Source organism: Garra rufa, chromosome 21 (assembly GCF_049309525.1).
Source record: "Garra rufa chromosome 21, GarRuf1.0, whole genome shotgun sequence".
Classification (NCBI taxonomy): Eukaryota; Metazoa; Chordata; class Actinopteri; order Cypriniformes; family Cyprinidae; genus Garra; species Garra rufa.
Genome location: NC_133381.1, coordinates 42,674,060 through 42,694,376, shown reverse-complemented (window position 1 = coordinate 42,694,376; position 20,317 = coordinate 42,674,060). Strand labels below are relative to the sequence as shown.

General features: G+C 34.0%; 1 protein-coding gene across 1 annotated transcript; it reads left to right on the top strand.

Moving 5' to 3' along the window:
• Positions 1-5,384: 5,384 nt before the first annotated feature.
• Positions 5,385-18,806, top strand: LOC141296129 (ribosomal protein S6 kinase-like 1). Its single transcript, XM_073827412.1, has 9 exons — positions 5,385-5,479; positions 6,854-7,160; positions 9,892-10,016; positions 11,088-11,180; positions 11,295-11,342; positions 11,828-11,960; positions 15,765-15,847; positions 16,078-16,173; positions 18,189-18,806. The coding sequence occupies exons 2-9, from the start codon at positions 7,025-7,027 to the stop codon at positions 18,309-18,311; spliced, it is 837 nt and encodes a 278-aa protein (XP_073683513.1). The 5' UTR covers positions 5,385-5,479; positions 6,854-7,024; the 3' UTR covers positions 18,312-18,806.
• The last annotated feature ends 1,511 nt before the right edge of the window (positions 18,807-20,317 follow it).

Here is a 20,317-nt window from a genome sequence, read left to right as displayed (position 1 = left end):
CTATATTAACATTATAAGTACACCTCCAGGAATATCACACATTCTATGCAGGTCTGTTCTGTCTGTCTTTCAATTCTATAGACCTTTCTCACAACTTCCGTATTTTGCGCCGGAAATACGTAATTGCTGTGTAAACCTATTTCCGCCCCGGTATGCCGGTAACCAGTTAAACAACGTGAAAAACGCTTAACGTGGCTTAATGTATGTAAAAAACGACCAGGAAACCCCAAGTTTCTGTCAAACCTTACGTGGAACAAACATTAACTACTATCAAAAGAACGAGCCCTTATTCCACAGATAAAGTGAATAATATCACGTTAAGCGTTTTCTCCCCCATAGAAGCCCATTATAAGGAAACAGCTTAACGTGGTTTACGTACCTCAACAGCGACCAGGGAAAACCAAACTTATGTTAAATTTCACTTATAATAAATACTTGCTGCTGTCAAAAAGCTCTTATTCAGCATATAAAGTGATCGCCCCCATAGAAGTCCATTATAACAAACCATGTTAAGCTTTTTCCTTAATGGAGTTCTATAGGGAGAAAAGCGTGATATTATTCACTTTATATGCTCAATAAGAGCTCATTCTTTTGACAGCAGAAAGTGTTTATTAAAGTAAAATTTTAAGCCACGTTAAGCTTTTTTTTTGTATAATGGACTTCTATGGGGGGCGATCACTTTATATGCTGAATGAGAGCTCGTTCTTTTGAGAACAGAAAGTGTTTATTATAAGTGAAATTTAACAGAAGTTTGGTCTTCCCTGGTCACTGTTAAGGTAAGTTAAACCAAGCTGTTTCCTTATAATGGGCTTCTATGGGGGAGAAAACGCTTAACGTGATATTATGCACTTTATCTGTGGAATAAGGGCTCGTTATTTTGATAGTAGTTAGTGTTTGTTCCAAGTAAGGTATGACAGAAATTTGGGGTTTCCTGGTCGTTTTTTACGTACGTTAAGCCACGTTAAGCGTGTATAAATGCGGATAAACTCTTAGTGGAAAAATGTATATCCTTTATCCAATTTGTTCCTCTTTGTGACGGAGTTTTCCTACACGACTCTTATGAGGTCGGCAAAAGTTATCTTTGGCAAACCAGCGAGGGAAGTTGTGTAGACTCTCTCCATTTTAATTTTAAATTACCCGGCTTTCTGCTGTGTTGACATTACACAGGAAGTCTGCATACCCTGCGATTGCGTATTTCCGGTTTCTGTGAAAAAGGTCTATTCAATTCAAGTTTATTTGTATAGCGCTTTTCACGATACAAATCGTTGCAAAGCAGCTGTACAAAAATGTAGGCTACTACAATATATTTAGTAGCTTATTGACTTTCTACTGTTAAAGGAGTAGTTCACTTTCAGAACAAGAATTTACAGATAATTTACTCACCCCTCAGTCATAAAGCAATGGTGTATTTTGAGGAAAACGTTTCAGGATTTCTCTCCATATAATGGATTTCTATGGTGCCCCCCAGTTTGAACTTGCAAAATGCAGTATAAATGCAGCTTTAAAAGGCTCTAAAGATCACAGCCGAGAAAGAAGGGTCTTATCTAGAGAAACGATCGGTCATTTTCGATTTTCGGTCAAGTTTTTAATCTCAAATGCTTGTCTTGCCGAGCTTGACAAGATGAGCATTTGAGGTTAAAAAGGATATAAATTGTAATTTATTTTTTTAGAAAATAACCCTAGATAAGACCCTTTTTTCCTCGGCTGTGATCGTTTAGAGCCCTTTGAAGCTGCATTTTGTGAGTTTAAACTTGGGGCACCATAGAAGTCCATTATATGGAGAACACTCCTGAAATGTTTGCCTCAAAAAACTATTTTTTTCACGACTGAAGAAAGAAAGAAAGACATGAACTTCTTGGGTGACAAGGGGGTGAGTACATTATCTGTCAATTCTTGTTCTGAAAGTGAACTACTCCTTTAACATTTCTATTTATTTTCATTCTGCCTCCAGGATTTACATTATAAGGTGATGACCATCTAAAAAAACATAGAATAGAATATAAAAATTTCTAAATATAAATAATAGTAAGAACATAAAAAGCATAAACAGAAATTTGATGACACCCATAAGGTAAGTAACTAGCACAGATTTTAATAAAAGTGTGACTTTCTAATAACTATACGCATAGCAGTAAAGTAATGAAATGATTATAACTTTATATGAAACTGACAGTGCTCATATAATCGTCCTTAAATATTAAGAGTACCACAAAGCAAAATTTGTAGTGTCTGTATAGATCTGTTCATATTTATGTAGGTTTAAAATGTCTCATTATAGTCTCAAAATTAAGTATTTAGTAGTAACTGTTGTTAATTTAAACCATGTAAAGTAACTATAACAAATTTGATCTGCCCAATATAAATCTTAAAAGAGAAAGCCTAAATAAACCTTGACTATTTGCAGAATGTTCTTGCTGTTTAACGAAGAGTTAATCACCGCATCTCAGGGGTGTGGCCTGGGAAGAGGCGTGGTGACGTCGGGGGGGTGAGATCATGCTCCACCAATAGGAAGCGATTGTTGTTCGCTCTTCCTGATGCTGAAGCGGAGCGGATGCTGAGGATGAGGATGAGGAGGCGAGTCTCGCGCAAGGTTCGTTTTCTCTTCATTTTGTGGGTTTGCGATATATAGGTCATTAGTGATTAGCCATAAAGGCTCTGCGTTGTAATGGTATGGTAGTATTTGCAGAGTAAGGTCATCATTATCACCGTAAAATAACGGGATGAGGTCAGGCGTGACGTCACAGGCTTCATGCGTTCATCTTCATCAGCCTCAGTGTTTCAGTGAATATAGTCTGATCTACATAAACACAACTGAACACAGCAAGGTGAATGAATATGGCATCCTCTTGAGAAAGACAGGTCTCTCAGCTGTTTTTGACTGTAATTTACTGCTGTATTTATGGCAGGCTATTATTACCTTGTCACAAAAATCAGCCTGAACTGGTTTTGAAAACGTGTGTGATTTATGGCACATCATCACCTGCTCATATTTTGGTCAATATTTTCCGTTTCATATTGTACAAGTGTAATTGATAATGATATACTACTATGGTTTGTTGTTTGTTTTATTAAGTTTTAGTTTTATTATTTTATTTTAGTCATTTTAGAACATTTTATTATTATTATTATTATTATTATTATTATTATTATTATTATTATTATTATTATATTTTAGTCATTTTAGAACATTTTATTTATTATTATTATATTTTAGTTTATTTTAGTACATTTTATTTTATTATTATTATTATTATTATTATTATTATATTTTATTTATATTTTATTTTTTTTAGTCATTTTATTTTATTATTATTATATTTTAGTTTATTTTAGTCATTTTAGAACATTTTATTTTATTATTATTATTATTATATTTTATTTATATATTAGTTTATTTTAGTCATTTTAGTACATTTTATTTTATTATTATTATATTTTATTTATTTTAGTCATTTTAGTAAATTTTATTTTATTTTATTATTATTATATTTATATTTTAGTTTATTTTAGTCATTTTAGTACATTTTATTTTATTATTATTATATTTTAGTTTATTTTAGTCATTTTAGTAAATTTTATTTTATTTTATTATTATTATATTTATATTTTAGTTTATTTTAGTCATTTTAGTACATTTTATTTTATTATTATTATATTCTAGTTTATTTTAGTCATTTTAGTAAATTTTATTTTATTTTATTATTATTATATTTATATTTTAGTTTATTTTAGTCATTTTAGTACATTTTATTTTATTATTATTATATTTTAGTTTATTTTAGTCATTTTAGAACATTTTATTTTATTATTATTATTATTATTGTTATTATATTTTAGTCATTTTAGAACATTTTATTTATTATTATTATATTTTAGTTTATTTTAGTACATTTTATTTTATTATTATTATATTTTATTTATATTTTAGTTTTTTTAGTCATTTTATTTTATTATTATTATATTTTAGTTTATTTTAGTCATTTTAGAACATTTTATTTTATTATTATTATTATATTTTATTTATATATTAGTTTATTTTAGTCATTTTAGTAAATTTTATTTTATTATTATTATATTTTATTTATTTTAGTCATTTTAGTAAATTTTATTTTATTTTATTATTATTATATTTATATTTTAGTTTATTTTAGTCATTTTAGTACATTTTATTTTATTATTATTATATTTTAGTTTATTTTAGTCATTTTAGAACATTTTATTTTATTATTATTATTATTATTATTATTATTATTATATTTTAGTTATTTTAGAACATTTTATTTATTATTATATTTTAGTTTATTTTAGTACATTTTATTTTATTATTATTATTATTATTATTATTATTATATTTTATTTATATTTTAGTTTATTTTAGTCATTTTATTTTATTATTATTATATTTTATTTTAAGTAATTTCTGAACATTTTATTTTATTATTATTATTATATTTTATTTATATTTTAGTTTATTTTAGTCATTTTAGTACATTTTATTATATTATTATTATATTTTAGTTTGTTTTAGTCATTTTATTTTATTATTATTATATTTATATTTTAGTTTATTTTAGTCATTTTAGAACATTTTATTTTATTCATATTTTATCATTGTACTGCAGGAAGAAATTTAGTGACATTGTACCTGGGTAAGTTTAGTTGTTTTACACAATATATTCAAGCTTCACACTCTGATTTACATATAAATGGCTGTCATATATAATTACAAATAATACAAATATTGTTTTGATCTCATCAAGGTTAATACAGATACTGTAAAATGAAATTCCAGGACTTTCAAGGACTTTAAAGCACTACTTTTTTTGATTTTGAAAAAAAAATGGCAAAAGTAAAGTGAAGCACATGCAAAGTATTACAAAGTATACTACACTTTTACTACATTAAAACCACTGTTAATTTTCTTATGGTATTTGTATTTGAGTTTACATTTTTTTTATATAACTGTATTGCATAAATGGTTTGATGTTTTCTACTGTTTAAGAAAAAAACACCAGAAAAAAAAGATAGCAATACATAGCGAAATCACTTTGGAATCCCGATCTGAATTATTCGTGCTTATGGTTTTCTGACATTAACCAAAATAAGCAAAAAAGGTATGTTTTTTGAATTGCATCAAAAGATATGTGCTTATTGATAAAATTAAACTTATTTATAGATGCATTGTATTTAAATCATTCAAGGGCTTTTCAAGCACCCCTTCGGGAATATTGTTATTTTCAAGGTTTTCATTTCATTTTTTTTAACTTGTCTTAATGTGAATTAACAGTCATTCTCAGAAACCTTCATCAGAAAGCACTGAGTATCTCACACAGTCTGTTCTTCAATATAAAGTGAAAATGAACTTTGCTTTTATTCAGGTTAAAGCCTCATCCACCCGTTCTGGAGGCCCGTGACAGACTGATCCGATGGAAACACTGGGTCACATGGCTGTTTTATGTGACAGATCTCAGGGGCAAAGGTGAGTCGTAGTGCATTGTGTTTGTTTTTATACATTTTATAAAACAGGTATTTCAGATTCTAGATTCGGATTGGATGTGAAATGCCTGTGATGCACATCAGAATTGAGTTTTTTTTGGAATATTTTAAGTTTATATCTTGCAACACATTTCATAGACAACAGTAATTCAAAGTGAAAACAGACATTTTTGAAAAAATATGAATTTAAGATTCTAATATTGTTTAAATGATTTTAGTTTAGTAAAAAGAAGCATAGTGAAATAGTTGTGTTTTAGTCTGAATTTTAAAATATGCAGCGGTGTATAAAGTACCTGAAAGCCATACTTAAGTAAAAGTAAAGATATCTTACCAGAAAACGATTTTGGTTGAAGTTACAGTCACCGTTTAGAATATTACTTGAGTAAAAATCTTAAATTATGTGATGTTTATTGTATTTAAGTACAAAAGTATTTTTTAAATCTTAAATGTACTTAAGATTACAAGTAAATGCAATTTTTTCTTCGTAATTGCGAGTTTATTTCAACCATTTCTGAGAAAAACATCAGAATAATAAGTTTATATTGCAATTCTGACTTTATTTCTCACAACTGTGAGTTTATATCACCTAATTCAGAGAAAAAAAGTTAGAATTGCGAGATACAAACTTGCATTTGTGAGGAAAATTATTTCTTACAATTGCGAGTTTATATCATCAATTTCTTAGGAAAAAAAAAGGTCTGAATTCTGAGTTTATGTCTCGCAATTCTGAGAAAAAATTCAGCATTTAGTTTGTATCACACAAAAAAATGAATTTCCTGAAAATAATTCAGAATATGCGAGATACAGAATAGTCAGAATTTTATTTTCAGAGTTTTATCTTTTTTTTCTGAGATAAAAAGTCAGAATTATGAGTTTATAAACTTTGCGTTTGTTCACAAAAAAGTTTGTGACGGAAATAAAGAGGTGGAAGAAAGAATGCTAATTTTAATGCAAATGCTAAATCTTTTTTAAGGGGAAGGCAATATTTTTGTGAGCAAACACTTTCTAGATAAAAGGCAATACTTTTGTGAGATTTTTTTTCATACAGTTTAGCAAATTTCAAAAAAAAAAAAAAAACATCTCACAATTCTGACTGAGATCCTGACTATTTGTAGTAAGTAACGAATATGCTTCGCGGAAATGTATCGGAATAAAAGTATTCATTTTAATTAGGAAATGTAGTGGAGTAAAGGTAAAATAAAAACTCAAGTAAAATTCTTAAGTACTGTAACAAAGCATTATTACTTCATTACATTACAGCAGTGAAAATATGGCACATTTTAATGCAGTATGACAGTACCACCTTAACTAATGGATATGTTTTGTTGATAATGTAATGATTATGTATTTTGTGCAGGTGGACACTGGCCTCGTTTCACATGCGTGTGAATACAGGAGAGACGAGGGGCTTCTGGGAGAGTCTTTAATGACCAGAGATGTGCCACTTCACAAGTGCTTTCACAACTACAGATCCGACATCTGGTTCTGGTTCCTGTGGACGCTTGTCCTTTCCAGCTGACTGACAAATATGGCAAAGAAAGACTATCTGCTAGATGCAGCCCAGCAGATTCGAATGGCACTGGACCGAGAAGTCAACGAAGACTACGAGGCGGCGTTCAGCTACTATAAGAATGGAGTCGATCTGCTGCTCAATGGAGTTCAAGGTAAGTGAACACTACTAATACTGTTACGTCCTCTGGGTATACGGCTGCTGGTACAGTGCCAGATTGAAATGTCATCAAATTATATAGTGATTGAAAATTACAGATAGTGTGAAAAAAAAATGCATTTGAGTTTGAGTTTCTCTGATGCTGAAAAACACTTTTGGCTGAATGTAATCAGTCAACCACACTTTGCCTTAAAGTGCAAAGTCATTGCCTTGATTAATTTCTTATTTAGTCAAATCAAATTAAATCAAAGAAAAAGCACAATAAAAGAGTACTCAGTTTAGTACTTGCACACTTTCTGAGAGACGGTTTACTGTAACGAATATTACGTAATAAAATGAATATCACAGAATATTACTGTTAGACCTACCTGAAAACTTAAAGCACTGATTTTATTGTCATTATTGTCATTAGGTGTAGTGCTTTTGATCAGCATTTTAGTCTTGATAGCCGAGGGCTCTCTCAGCTTATATTTTACAGTTTGTCATTTGATATAAGATTTTGTCGACTGCACTTAATATATTTGTTAATATACAAGTTACACTGGCAAAGTGGCTTATTTTTTAAAGAAAAAGCCAAGTATGATTTAACATGCAGGGTTCTCTACACTTGTATTTTAGCAGTTGTACATGCATTTACACTGCACTTACAATATGCATAAATAATGTTATGAGATTACTGTTTAAACTATAAAAATTGGAATTTAGAAATCATAGAAAAATAGAATAATACTTAAAATATGAAACTAAAATTACCAGAAGGTGGCAGCAAGCCACTGTTTTTAATAAGCCCTGAGTCATTTATTCAAGTTATTCGTACAAAACGACAGATTCATTCAGGAAAGTAAGGAACTATTTTCATAAATAGATCAGTGAATCATTGACTCACTTGTTGAGAGATGCACAGCATGGCTTTGTTTGGAAATTTTCTTTAGCGAAAAATAGCAAAAAAAAATAAAAAAAATAAAATAAAAATTGTTTTTTTTTTTTTGCAATTTAAATCACGTAATATTTATTTCTTTTTATTGAACTGTTGCCCTGACAAGAAGAAAAGTCTGCTAACCAAACATTCATATAATCAGTCTAAATGTGTGTGTAACATTGGAAGACTGCATATAATTCTTGATTAAATCTTCTGATTAAATATCTATATTTGTTGCGATATAAAAACATAATTTGACACATTTTTATACAGTAAGTTACAGATACCTCAAGCAGCTGTAACGAAGAAGTAACAAAGAGCAAATCTGCATTTCTAAAAAAAATATATTTTAATGTGCATGATGCATACAGGGCATGGTCATAAAAACTTTTGGGGTTAGTAGTTGAAGAAAGCATAACAGAGCGCAACCTACTAAACCGGAACTGAAACAAAGGTGCTATAAATACACAGAATAAACAAGGAACTAAACAAGACACAGGTGTGGAGGGAACGGTTAAGAGCATACTTAGAAATGAAAAGAGAAATCAAAGACAGAACAAAATAAACTTCAAAATCATACTAGGAAACATTGACTGCTTGAAGACTTTGCTTTGAAATTCATAAGCCAGTAATAAAATAAAGAAATACATTGCATGTAATAGAAAGTGGCAGGTCTATAGAATATTAGGACTTCATGCACAGATCTATTTTGACACACAATTGTTGCAACTGTCATCACTAGGTGTGTTTTCATTACAGCTTTGCGCAAAACTTATTTTTACGATATTTTATAAATGTCGATTAAAAAATATTGCGAAATGATGGCGTTTCCACTAACCGATGTTATGCGACTAAAACATTTTTTTTTTCATGGCAACGGATTTTTGTGGGATTTTGGCTATATTTAATCGAATGTGGAAAAAAAAAACTGTTTCCATTGCTGTTTCGCGAAATATTCCTTTTTCGAATTGCCTGAAAAACTTTTTTTGAGCAATTGGCGCATTTCCATTAGGCGTATTTTTAATTTGCAATTTTAATTTGCACAATTTAAGGGATATTGGAAATGCAGCTATTGTCAATCACAATTTTGGAATAATTCCTGCAGTTAAATATGGATTTTATTATTGAAAACTTTGCAGTGTGGGGTTACCAGCATAAATGGGTTATAAAGTAATTAAAGAGTGCCGCCGCTGTCAATCACTTCAGTTCAGCTCAAGCTTTGGAGTTTTGTGTTTGGGGTTTATCCATTTTAAATAGTCAGATGGAGGTTGATCAACTCAAATCCTTCTCATTTCCTATTGTGGGAAATCCTGATCATTTGGCCTTAAATTCTAAGTGTAAGGAACAAGAATGTCCAAAATGAACATTGTGATGCACAAAAAAGATCAGTGTTTGTTCCAATGAGCTAGAATAACCCTGAGCTGAGCCTGTGTAAGCAAAATGTGTTGAGGGCCGTGACAGAAGTCAGCTGCTGTGGTCAAACCATGTGAAATACTGTATATATAAAAAGCATAGAGGTACAAAAATTAGAGGAAGTGTTTTCAAAACTCATATGCAACTCATTTGCCTTACTTATCAAACAAATGCTGACAAAAATGAAACCGTAAAGACATTTTCGATTTTGAATGAGGCAAAACATAATTTAATCCACAGCATGAGCTATAATGGTTTGTAAGAGGAAAACAAAAACGCTTGTGGGAATAAACAAAGACGTGTCTGATATAATGGCAGATTAAGATTAAGGTCAGAATTTAGACAAGAGTCAATCACAGATCTCCACACTAATGCAGTTTTCTGTGTCTTACAGTGGATCCAAATAAAGAGAGACGTGAAGCCGTGAAACGAAAGACCACTCAATATCTGAAGAGAGCCGAGGAGATCTTCATCTCTTACTTACAGGACAACATCACTAAAGGATCCACTCATTTAGGAGTAGGTGATGCATGACTGCACATCTGTTTAGGCTTCCACTGAACTTGTTTTTTTCTTTTTGACTTTTATAGCCACAGTTTAATATATTCTCTCATCCTTTCCTCAATCTCACATTACTGTAATTATTTTTCATTTATTTCTTGTAAAACACAACATGCCACTTTACACACTCAAGCTGTGTCTAAAGGGGTCCTATTATGCTTTTTTTCACTTTTTTAACTTTAGCCAGTGTGTGGTGTGTATATTCGGGCATAAATGATGTAGCATGGACAGCCACTTACTGTAGTGTATTATTTACTCACCCTCCATGCATCCTATGTGTATATAACTTCCTTCTTTCAGACAAATGCAATCAGAGTTATATTGAAAATATTCTGAAACTCCCAAGCTTTAGAATGGCATAGACAAGTGTTTCTCTCCATCAGTCCAAAACAAGTCGATCCATAATAAAAAGTGCCTCTTAGCTTGTTCTAAGCAAAAACACACTTAATTTTGACTTGTTTTTTTTTCCTGAAAACAAGACAATTTTTACTCATCTAGAAAATCCGTCTTGATTTAAGAATTTTTAGATTTTTGGCTGGAAACAAGATGAGAAACAAGTAAGAAAAGCATTTTTTGCAGTGTTCTGAAAAACGAAATATATTGTGATTGGTGATCAGCTTAGACAGCGTTTTAGTCCTGCCACAGTGGCAACAAGACAAAAAAAAAAAAAAAAAACTAAGAAAGAAATGTAATTAATTTAATATAAATGATGTAAAAATAATGCGTTTTTTGAACCACCAAGCATGAAAGCATGTTCTAGTGCACTCCCAAAACAAAATAAAGACTGTAAAAGAGTACAATAGGACCCCTTTAAAGTCAGATAGCTTCGCTTAGTGTTAAAATGATTATTAAAAGATCACAGATATTGGTGTGAACTGGCCTTAACTGGTTGGTTCTTTGCTGCAATGTGAACCATATATTAACTGTTAAACAATATTACGGCAATGTGAGTCTAAGACAGATGTTAATTATAGGCTATGGTCTGTTTATTTATTTATTTTCTTGACACATTTTTTTCCTGGTCAACAGGGTTATAGCAGCTTGCGCTTTCGGTCGATCAGACATCTGAGTTCACCAGTGGAGAATCTGGCTATGTGCAAAGTCATTGGAATCATTGATAAGGTAAGTGTGAAATATCTGGTCAGTCATTTATCTATATTCCAGAAAGTTACAATCACTGGATGTGCAATAGATATAAAAAAATCTTAAAATCGTATATAATTGTGTCTTCAACAGGTGCTAACGGTTGAAAGTCTGATAAGCAAGGAAACATTTATCGTTAAGGTAGGCATTTGAGACAGAAGTATTGTAGTGTATGGATTCCTTTCAGAAAACCTCTGACCACAGCGCTGTGTGAGTGCCTGCTGGAATCAGGCCAGCCTACTGGATCCAGCTCTGGGAATACACTTACGTCTTCTGTTATTACTGCGAGTCTGTTTGGATTGATCCTGTTAAAAGCTGCTGTGCCTGAATCTGAGTACAAACTCGTCTCGGGTTACTGAAACCAGACACTTGAGATATTAAGCTTCAGCTCAAATAGATATCACAGAGACGAGTGGACAAAACAAAAAATGCTACATTTTAGAAACTAAACTAAAAGAAATACAAAATGCTTTCTAATAATCAATCATTTATTCTGACTTTGCATCACAAGGACATTTATGTTGCTTCAAAAGGCTGTTTGAAGAGACAGCTCACTAGGTTAAGGAACAGGGCCTAATTCTAATGTACTACCTGTAAAACTGTAAAAAATGTTGCTTTCTGGACAGAGTTTACCGAAGTCGAGCTGGGAGAGTCGTGAGAGGTCGACCATCATTCCTCAGGGAGTGCCCTTCATGGTGAAGTTGCTAAAATACTATGTCAGTGAAGACACTGTGTTCCTTCATCTAGAAAATGTTCAAGGTGAGATAATTCAGGGTATTTCTGCAGCATTTCTCACATGTATTTTGTTCCAAAGCAGTTCCCTGATGAAAAAAAAAAAACTGCATATGCTGGTTAGGTATGTTTTGGTGCTGGGATGCTGGTTTTAGCTGGTTAATGCTGGCCCTTTGCTGGTTTATGCTGGTCTTTGGTGGTTAATGCTGGCCCTTTGCTGGTTTATGCTGGTCCCTGACCAGCAACATGACCAGCATAAACCAGCAAAGGACCTGCATAAACAGACCTGAACAAGCTAATCAAGGTCTTCAGGATTACTAGAAAGATACAGGCAGGTGAATTTGATCAAGATTGGACATAAACCCTGCTAGAAAGTGGACCTCGAAGGCTAGAGTTGAGATCCCCTGCTCTACAAGACATTAGCACAACAGAAGCAGAATTGGACATTTCTGCTCTATAGTATCCAAATTATTACTGAAGTCTAATCATGAAAGAGATGTGGCTAGAGCAGGGGTGCCCAAACTCGGATATCCTGCAGAGTTTAGCTACAACTTGCCTTACACACCTGCCTGGAAGTTTCTAATATGCCTAGAAAGACCTTGAGCAGTTTGGGCACCCCTGAGCTAGAGTCAAGAGATAAAATTTAAGGAACTTGTTAAGCATTGCTGTTGCAGAGATCATACATGAGAATATTGTGTATAAAGAATATGGAAAAATATGTATATCAGGAATCTTCAGATCTTGTTCTGGAGGTCTACTATCCTGCAGAGTTTAGCTCCAACCCTGATCAAACTCAACTGCCTTTCCATTTTCTACTAACCCTGAAGGCCTTGTGATTAAAGTTGGAGCCAAGTTCTGCAGGACAGTGGACCTCAAGGTCCAGATGCAAAGAACCCTGATCCACCCAGATGTTTCAAAAAGTTGCCTTGCCATAAGCTCCTCATAGTCACAGGGTACTTGGAGAGCATAATGGCATATGGTTTAATGGCTTTGCTTTTCTATAGGTGGAAGACTCTTTTCCAGACTTCACAGAGTCAGAAGTGAAGCAGTGAGGGAGCATCCAGAGTGCTTCAGCCCCAACCAGCACAAGATCTTTATGAAGAACAGCTACACCCTCCCTGCTCTCCAGCAGGAGATTTACCTCAATGAGAATTATGGGAGAACCACACCTATTGAGAGGCCAGGCAGCCCAACTCAAGACTATCGTCTTGAGAACTGTACAACCCACTCCTACTGTGAAGATTCAGGACGCCAACAGAGGAGTTCTCTAAGTTTGTATGCAACAAGGACAGATAATGCGCTTCCTTCTGTCGGTCTACCCAATGGTCTCAAGTCTATACCTCAGGATAATGTTCCTCTTCCCATTCATCCCTGTGTGATTGTGGACACTCGGGATCCTCTAGATGTCACTTCCGACCTTCTAGGGAATGATGTCCGCATTGAGCGCATTGACTCCTGCATAGATCTGAACAAAGCTTGGAATGCTTTGGAACCTGCTCAGGACTGTCTGAGTTTCACTGTACCAGGATTGAACTCAGATATTCTAGGATTTAGCATTGCATCTCAGATTACTCCAGCGTCTTTATTTGGTGAAAACGCACAACCAACCCTTTGCAGCACGGTTGATGTTCTTCCACAGAGAGTGCGGATAGTTCCCAACACATCACATTTACCTCCACAAAACCAAATGCATGAGCAAGGTGTCACTAACTGTAAACTCACTGGAAATGGACAGATTTCACAGTTTGTGGCTGAATTGAGCAAGATCAGTTCTCATCGCAATCCATTTGAATGTACACCTCAAAAACAAGAAAGTATCTCTTTAGACTTTACAAAGATGGCTTCTCAGGTGAACAGTGTTGACATGGTGAGGGAGGTCGGGAAGGAGGACATGGAGAACTGCGAGTTCTTCAACTCTTCGTTTAAACAGCCACAAGTTTCAAACAGCTCCTGTCGGAGCGAGACTGAACTAGAACAGCTTCACCCCCAAATTAAGGCCAAGAACTTCAGTGCCAAATTGATGTGGGGTAGACGGGGACTCCCTGAAGATGAGGTGCGACTGTGGGGGGCTCAGATTCTGTTGGCCTTGGAAAGTCTTCATGAGCAGGGCATTGTGTGCCAGGACCTCAACCCACAAAATATTCTACTACGCAATAGTGGTACGTCTTTATCCTTGGTTAAGGCTCTTTAACTTTAGTCCTAGAGGGCTACTCTCATGCAGAGGTTAACTCCAACCCTGATCATGGTCTTCAGACTTACTAGTTACAAACAGAGTTTGATTGGTGTTGGAGGTAAACTCTGTAGGAAAGTGACTAGAGTTCTGTCCTAAATTTCTCAACAATTAAACTAAAGCAGGCGTAGCCAACCCTGCTCCTGCAGGGCTACTATCCTGCAGAGTTTAGCTTCAATTTGCTACAACACACCAGGAACAGCTAATCGAGGTGTTCAGGATTGCTAAAAAGTTTCTGATAGGGTGTGTTGGAGCAGGCTGGAACTGAAGTCTGCAGGAAAAGGAAACGGTCGCCCAAAAAATTGTCATTGATAACAAGATGTTTACACTGTGCCTTTCCATACAAAGAAATTAATGGTGATTTATACTTTCAAGATCTGAAAAGAACAAAAAGTTGTAACAATAGTGCAGCTTTATCATTGCCATTACTCACCTTATGTAATGAGTCCACTGAAGGCGTGTTGAAGTTGAGAACCCAAATGCAGCTTTATTTACATTGATCCAGAAATCCAAACGAACAATCCAAACAATGACTTGACTTGACATGGCATGAACAGACTAGAAACAGAACTCATCAACAGCAGATTATAACTTCAATACACAACAAGGAACAATGAAAACACGAGGGCTACTTATACTAGACAATGATAGTCACATGACACAAACAAACCAATAAAAAACAAGGCACATGACTAAGACAACCAATGAGAACATGACACATTAAACTAAGGAACCAATGACAGGGAAAAAAAGACGGCAAGGGAAGCAAGACTAGACAAGGACCATGGCTAAACTTCAAAATAAAAGACATGAAAACAAGAACATGAAGCAAATCCCAAAACAAAACCAAAACCACCCATTACACCTTACTATCATTTGACTGCAAATGAGACTCCCTGATAGCAAACAAACATCTTGGAGACGTCTATTTGACGTCTACATTTACATCTGCAAGATGAGAGTGTTTGCTCATCTGCAATACATCTATAGGACGTTTCCTATCAGATGTCAAATAGATGTCTTTAAGATGTTTATGATTTAGAATCTATGTAAAACTGACATCTTATAGACGTCTGTCAGATGCTTTCCAGATCAAGTGATCTTTAACAGACATCTTGCAGATGTACATGTGCTATCTGACTAAAATTTCACTTTGTTCTACATACAAAGCATCAAATGACTTCAGAAGACTTGGAATATAGGACTTATTGACTGTGTATTTACCTTTACAAAACGGTTTTGCTCTTTTCGGTGCTCGACAATGTTTCAGTTTCACAGTTGGCAGCTTGGATATTCTGTCTAGTATTTCTTTTTGTGTTTCACAAAAGACATCGGTTTTTAGCATTTTCAAACAGTTGCTCAAACGTTTTGCACACAGGTGAGGCGTGTCTTACGTACTTTGGGCAGTGGACAGAAGTTCAGGCCGAAATTAACCTGAAAGCAATGGAAGAGATGTACTGTGCACCAGGTGAAACATTTCAAAAATTATTATTTTTTTTTTTTCACAATCTCATCAAACTGCAACAGTATATTTCTAACACAGATTCCCTTCTCTTGAGATGTAATAACTAGTTGAGATTGTTTTTGCTGATTTGGAGCAGAAATTGGAGGCGTGTCAAAAATCACAGAGGCGTGTGATTGGTGGAGTCTTGGAGCGTTATTATATGAGCTTCTAACTGGCATGGTAAGCTGTTCTTATTCCTGGTTTAATATTGACAAACTCAAAATGAATCCATAAATGACTGAAAATGTTTTATGTTAGCGAACGCCAGTGTTTTTTCACACACAGAGGTAGTTAATCAGGCTGCTGAGGCATTATAGCAGTTTCCAAAAATCTACTACTTCAGTTAAAAATACACAAAAATCTCTTGACTGTCAAGAGTTGCTTTCATTTGTTCAACTGTTTCTCCGCAGCCCCTGTGGCAGTGCCACCCTTCAGGCATTCACCCTCACACTCCGCTCCATATCCCAGAATTCCTCAGCACTGCAGCTGCCTCGCTTCTCACAGAGGTACCTGCTCTCTCAATGCAAACTGATAGACAGTATGCTCAGTGTTTGAGTGTTCAGGGTTAAAACTGCACTGGGTTTGCTGGATTTTGTAAATACAGGGCAGAGTGGGGACGGTTGCAACACATTTTGCATTTCCTTTAGTTTCTCAGAGACTGTTTGTATTGAAAAGCCAAAATTTAATACAATAAAGCCACATCTGCCAGCTATTCCCCCATATTGCTGCAACATGTGTACATATGATAATATAGACACAATTTACACTTAAATAGACAAAGTGAATAGTTGCAACTGTCCCCACAATAGGGGATAGTTGCAACATTCAATAAAATGTAATTAAATCAGTCCTAAATATCATTTTGCTTTTTCTTAATTTGATTTGTGCACAGTCAGGGTCTTTAATAAGGCAAATTGGCTGTAAAAAAACAGAATAGTATATGAAAAACATTCTTAAAGAGACAGTTCACCCAAAAATGAAAATTTGATGTTTATCTGCTTACTCCCAATGCATCCAAGATGTAGGTGACTTTGTTTCCTCAGAAAAACACAAACGAAGACTTTTAACGAAAACCGGTGCAGTCTGCCAGCCTTACAATGGACGTGGATGGGCACCAAACCTTTAAAAGTAAACAAAAACATGCACAGACAAATTCAAATTACACCCTGCGGCTCGTGACGATACATTAATGTCCTAAGACACGAAACGATCGGTTTTTGGGAGAAACTGAACAGTATTTAAATCATTTTATATTATTTTTTATCGTCACGAGTCATAGGGTGTAATTTGGATTTGTCTGTACATGTTTTTTTTTACTTTTAAAGGTCTGGTGCCCATCCACATCCATTATATGGCTGATAGACTAAACCAGTTTTCGTGAAAAATCTTTGTGTTTTTCTGAGGAAACAAAGTCACCTAGATCTTGGATGCCCTGGGGGTAAGCTGATAAACATCAAATTTTCATTTTTGGGTGAACTATCCCTTTAAGTAACAAGCAGATTTGTTACCTATTCACTTAAAAAAGGAGAGATACCTAACAATTAAAGGGGTTCATTATTATTATGAAATTACAATTATGTAATGTTATGGCAAGCTTTTAAATCAATATTGTCAAGTCAAGTCAAGTCACCTTTATTTATATAGCTCTTTTAACAATACAGATTGTGTCAAAGCAACTGCACAGTATTTAAACAGCACAATAGTGTGTAAGTAACGCATTTTATTGTGGGAAGGGACAGCACTGATGTCCCTACAGTGATAGCCATGATACAAATTGGTATATTAGCTGGAGACAATATCATTGACACACACTAGCCATGCCTATCAGAAGCTCAGAATGCACCGATTAAAATGTTTTTACAGTGTGTCACACAAACAAGACACTATGACTTTTTAAACTTAAAATAGATTTTTTGTAGAAGGAATGATCACATGTGGCTGATTTCTTCCAGGAAGTATGAGAGGCAAATAAAACATGTGCATTATGAATATCATCTCTGTATCTCATTCCTGCTTGAGGAAATAAGCCATGTTGCAATCGTCCCCACTCTCCCCTACATCAGTATTTTTGTGAATACACAAACAACAGAAGAGAGGTTATCAGTTAAAGAGGCATGCACCAAAAGCAGGTCACCTTGAACAGAGCTGTTTTTGACAAGGTTAAAAGGGTGTTGTTTTACACCACTAATGAGGAAGTTTAACCAAAGTTTTTTGCAGATATTTCATGAAGACCTTGAAGAATCATACTTACTTGTGTAAAACGGGCATCCGACGACCCCTTTACATCAAACATGATATTGCAGTATATGAAAACTAAGAACATGGATGAATGAAGCATGAAAGTAATGTAAATTATACTTGCCAATTATTCTGATCTCAACTCATAAAGGTGGCTTGAGGTGTGTGTCTGTGTTTTTCTAATGCCTTCCATGCTTGTTTTCTATTCTGTTTGTGCATCTCCTAACTAAAGATGTCAGTCATTGAGTCGCTGATGATGTTTTCCTCTTGCTGTGTCTCGCAGCTGCTCCAGTTTGATGCGTGTTATCGTCTGGGATCAGGAGGCGGCGGTGTGAGCGACATCAAGTGTCATCCGTTCTTTAACTCCGTCCCGTGGCTCACACTCAGCAGTTCACTGACGCCGTAGTGCCTTCTGAAAGTATTCACCCACTCCGGTTGTTTCCGCCTGTTACACCTCCTGATATTACCACAGATTCACATTCTGACTCTCAATTTACTTTCTTCTGAAAATATTTCACAATGTGTAAAAAGTCTGTGAATCTTATTTGTCCTCATTTATGAGTCTAGATGTCAAAAATCTAAAAAGCACACTGAGGCTCTGATTGGACTGGATTAGTAGTACTAATACCAATTTTAATACCTTTTTTAAAAACAATATATATGCCACATTTGTCAGATCGTCACTGGCAGCCATCACTTTAAAGTAATAGTTCATCCAAAACTAATAAGATAAGATCATTTGCTGAAAATGTGCTCACCTTCAGGCCATTGTGAGATGTATGTGAGTTTGTTTCTTCACCAACGGATCCTCTGCAGTGAATGGGTGCCGTCAGAATGAGAGTCTAAACAGCTGATAAAAACATCACAATAACCCACACCACTCCAGTCCATCAGTTAACATCTTGAGAAGACAAAAGATGAAACGAATCAATCAGTAAGATGTTTTTAACAAAAAAATACGAGTCTATAATCCATAATAACACTTCCTCCAGTAAAAAAGTAGTCTGGTCTGAATCAGGAGAGAAATCTGCACAGATCAAACACCGTTTACAAACCAAATTTGTGGCTGGATTTTGATGTGAGAGACAACAGGAGATGGACTTTTTCACTGGAGGAAGCATTATTATGGATTATTAAAAATTTGTTGAATTTGTTTCAGTTTTTGTCTTGTAAAGATGTTAACTGATGGACTGGAGTGGTGTGGATTATTATGATGTTTTTATCAGATGTTTCAACTCTCATTCTGACGGCACCCATTCACTGCTGAGGATCCATTGGTGAGACAGTGATGGAATGACACATTTTAACAAATCTGACCTTTGATGGTCTGAGGGTGAGAAATTTTTTTTTAAATTTTTAATTTAGGCTTCACTTGTGTTTCATCAAACAGTCTAAATGAGAAATGTTATAAATTGCAACTGATGGAAATGGAAGTGCTACACTGCACATTTTGACAAATATAAACATAACAGTAAACTATCAACAATATACAATATAATATATACTAATTAAGAGTGTTGGGGAAATTTACTTTTAAATGCACTTTTAATGCATTACAATATTGAGTTACTCCCTAAAAAAGTAACTAATTAGTTACTTAGTTACTTTTTATGGAAAGTAATGCATTCTGTTACTTTTGCATAACTTTTTAAATCTGGGCAGGGCTTGCTTGTTTGTTTTTAATATAAAAAGTTCTATTTTTGTCAAATGTAAAAGCCTCTTCAAAGCAAAAGCCTCAGACTTAGAGAAAAGTAAATCTCCGTCTGTACAGTAGACCGCAGAAGAAAAAACATCAACTCTTCAGCAATAAAAAAAGGAAAACAAATGTTAGATTATCTTGAGTCATTTGTGCTTATTAGTATGGATGAATTGGATCATCGAAGGTCGGCAGCAAAGACATCGGTTAATAAAATGGGATTAAAAACATAAAGGATTGATGATTTAACATATTTAATTATTTCAGTTTTTATTCATTTTGAAGAACACTGTATCTGTTTTTTAGTGAGTGAGATGAATTAATGCATGTTCACATTTATTCTAGAACTAAAGGAACATCTTGCTCAGGATTTCTCTCAACATGAGAGCTTTTAATCAATAAATATTTATTATTTAAACAGATATTTTCATGTCAATTAAAAAGTAATGCGTTACTTTACTAGTTACTTGGAAAAAGTAACATTATTATGTAACTTGCGTTACTTGTAATGCATTACCCCCAAAACTGCTAATTCAATTTTTTAATCTGAGTTTCATGTATAACTAATTTTAAATTATTTCATTTTCAGCCTGACTTGTAGGAGTGAAAACAACTCGCTGTGTTTTAAATTGACAGGCAGAAACAATAAAAGTGGGTGAATCTTTTGAGAAGCACAGAAGCGGATCACAGCACTGAAAGTCCCAAAGACCTCTGGA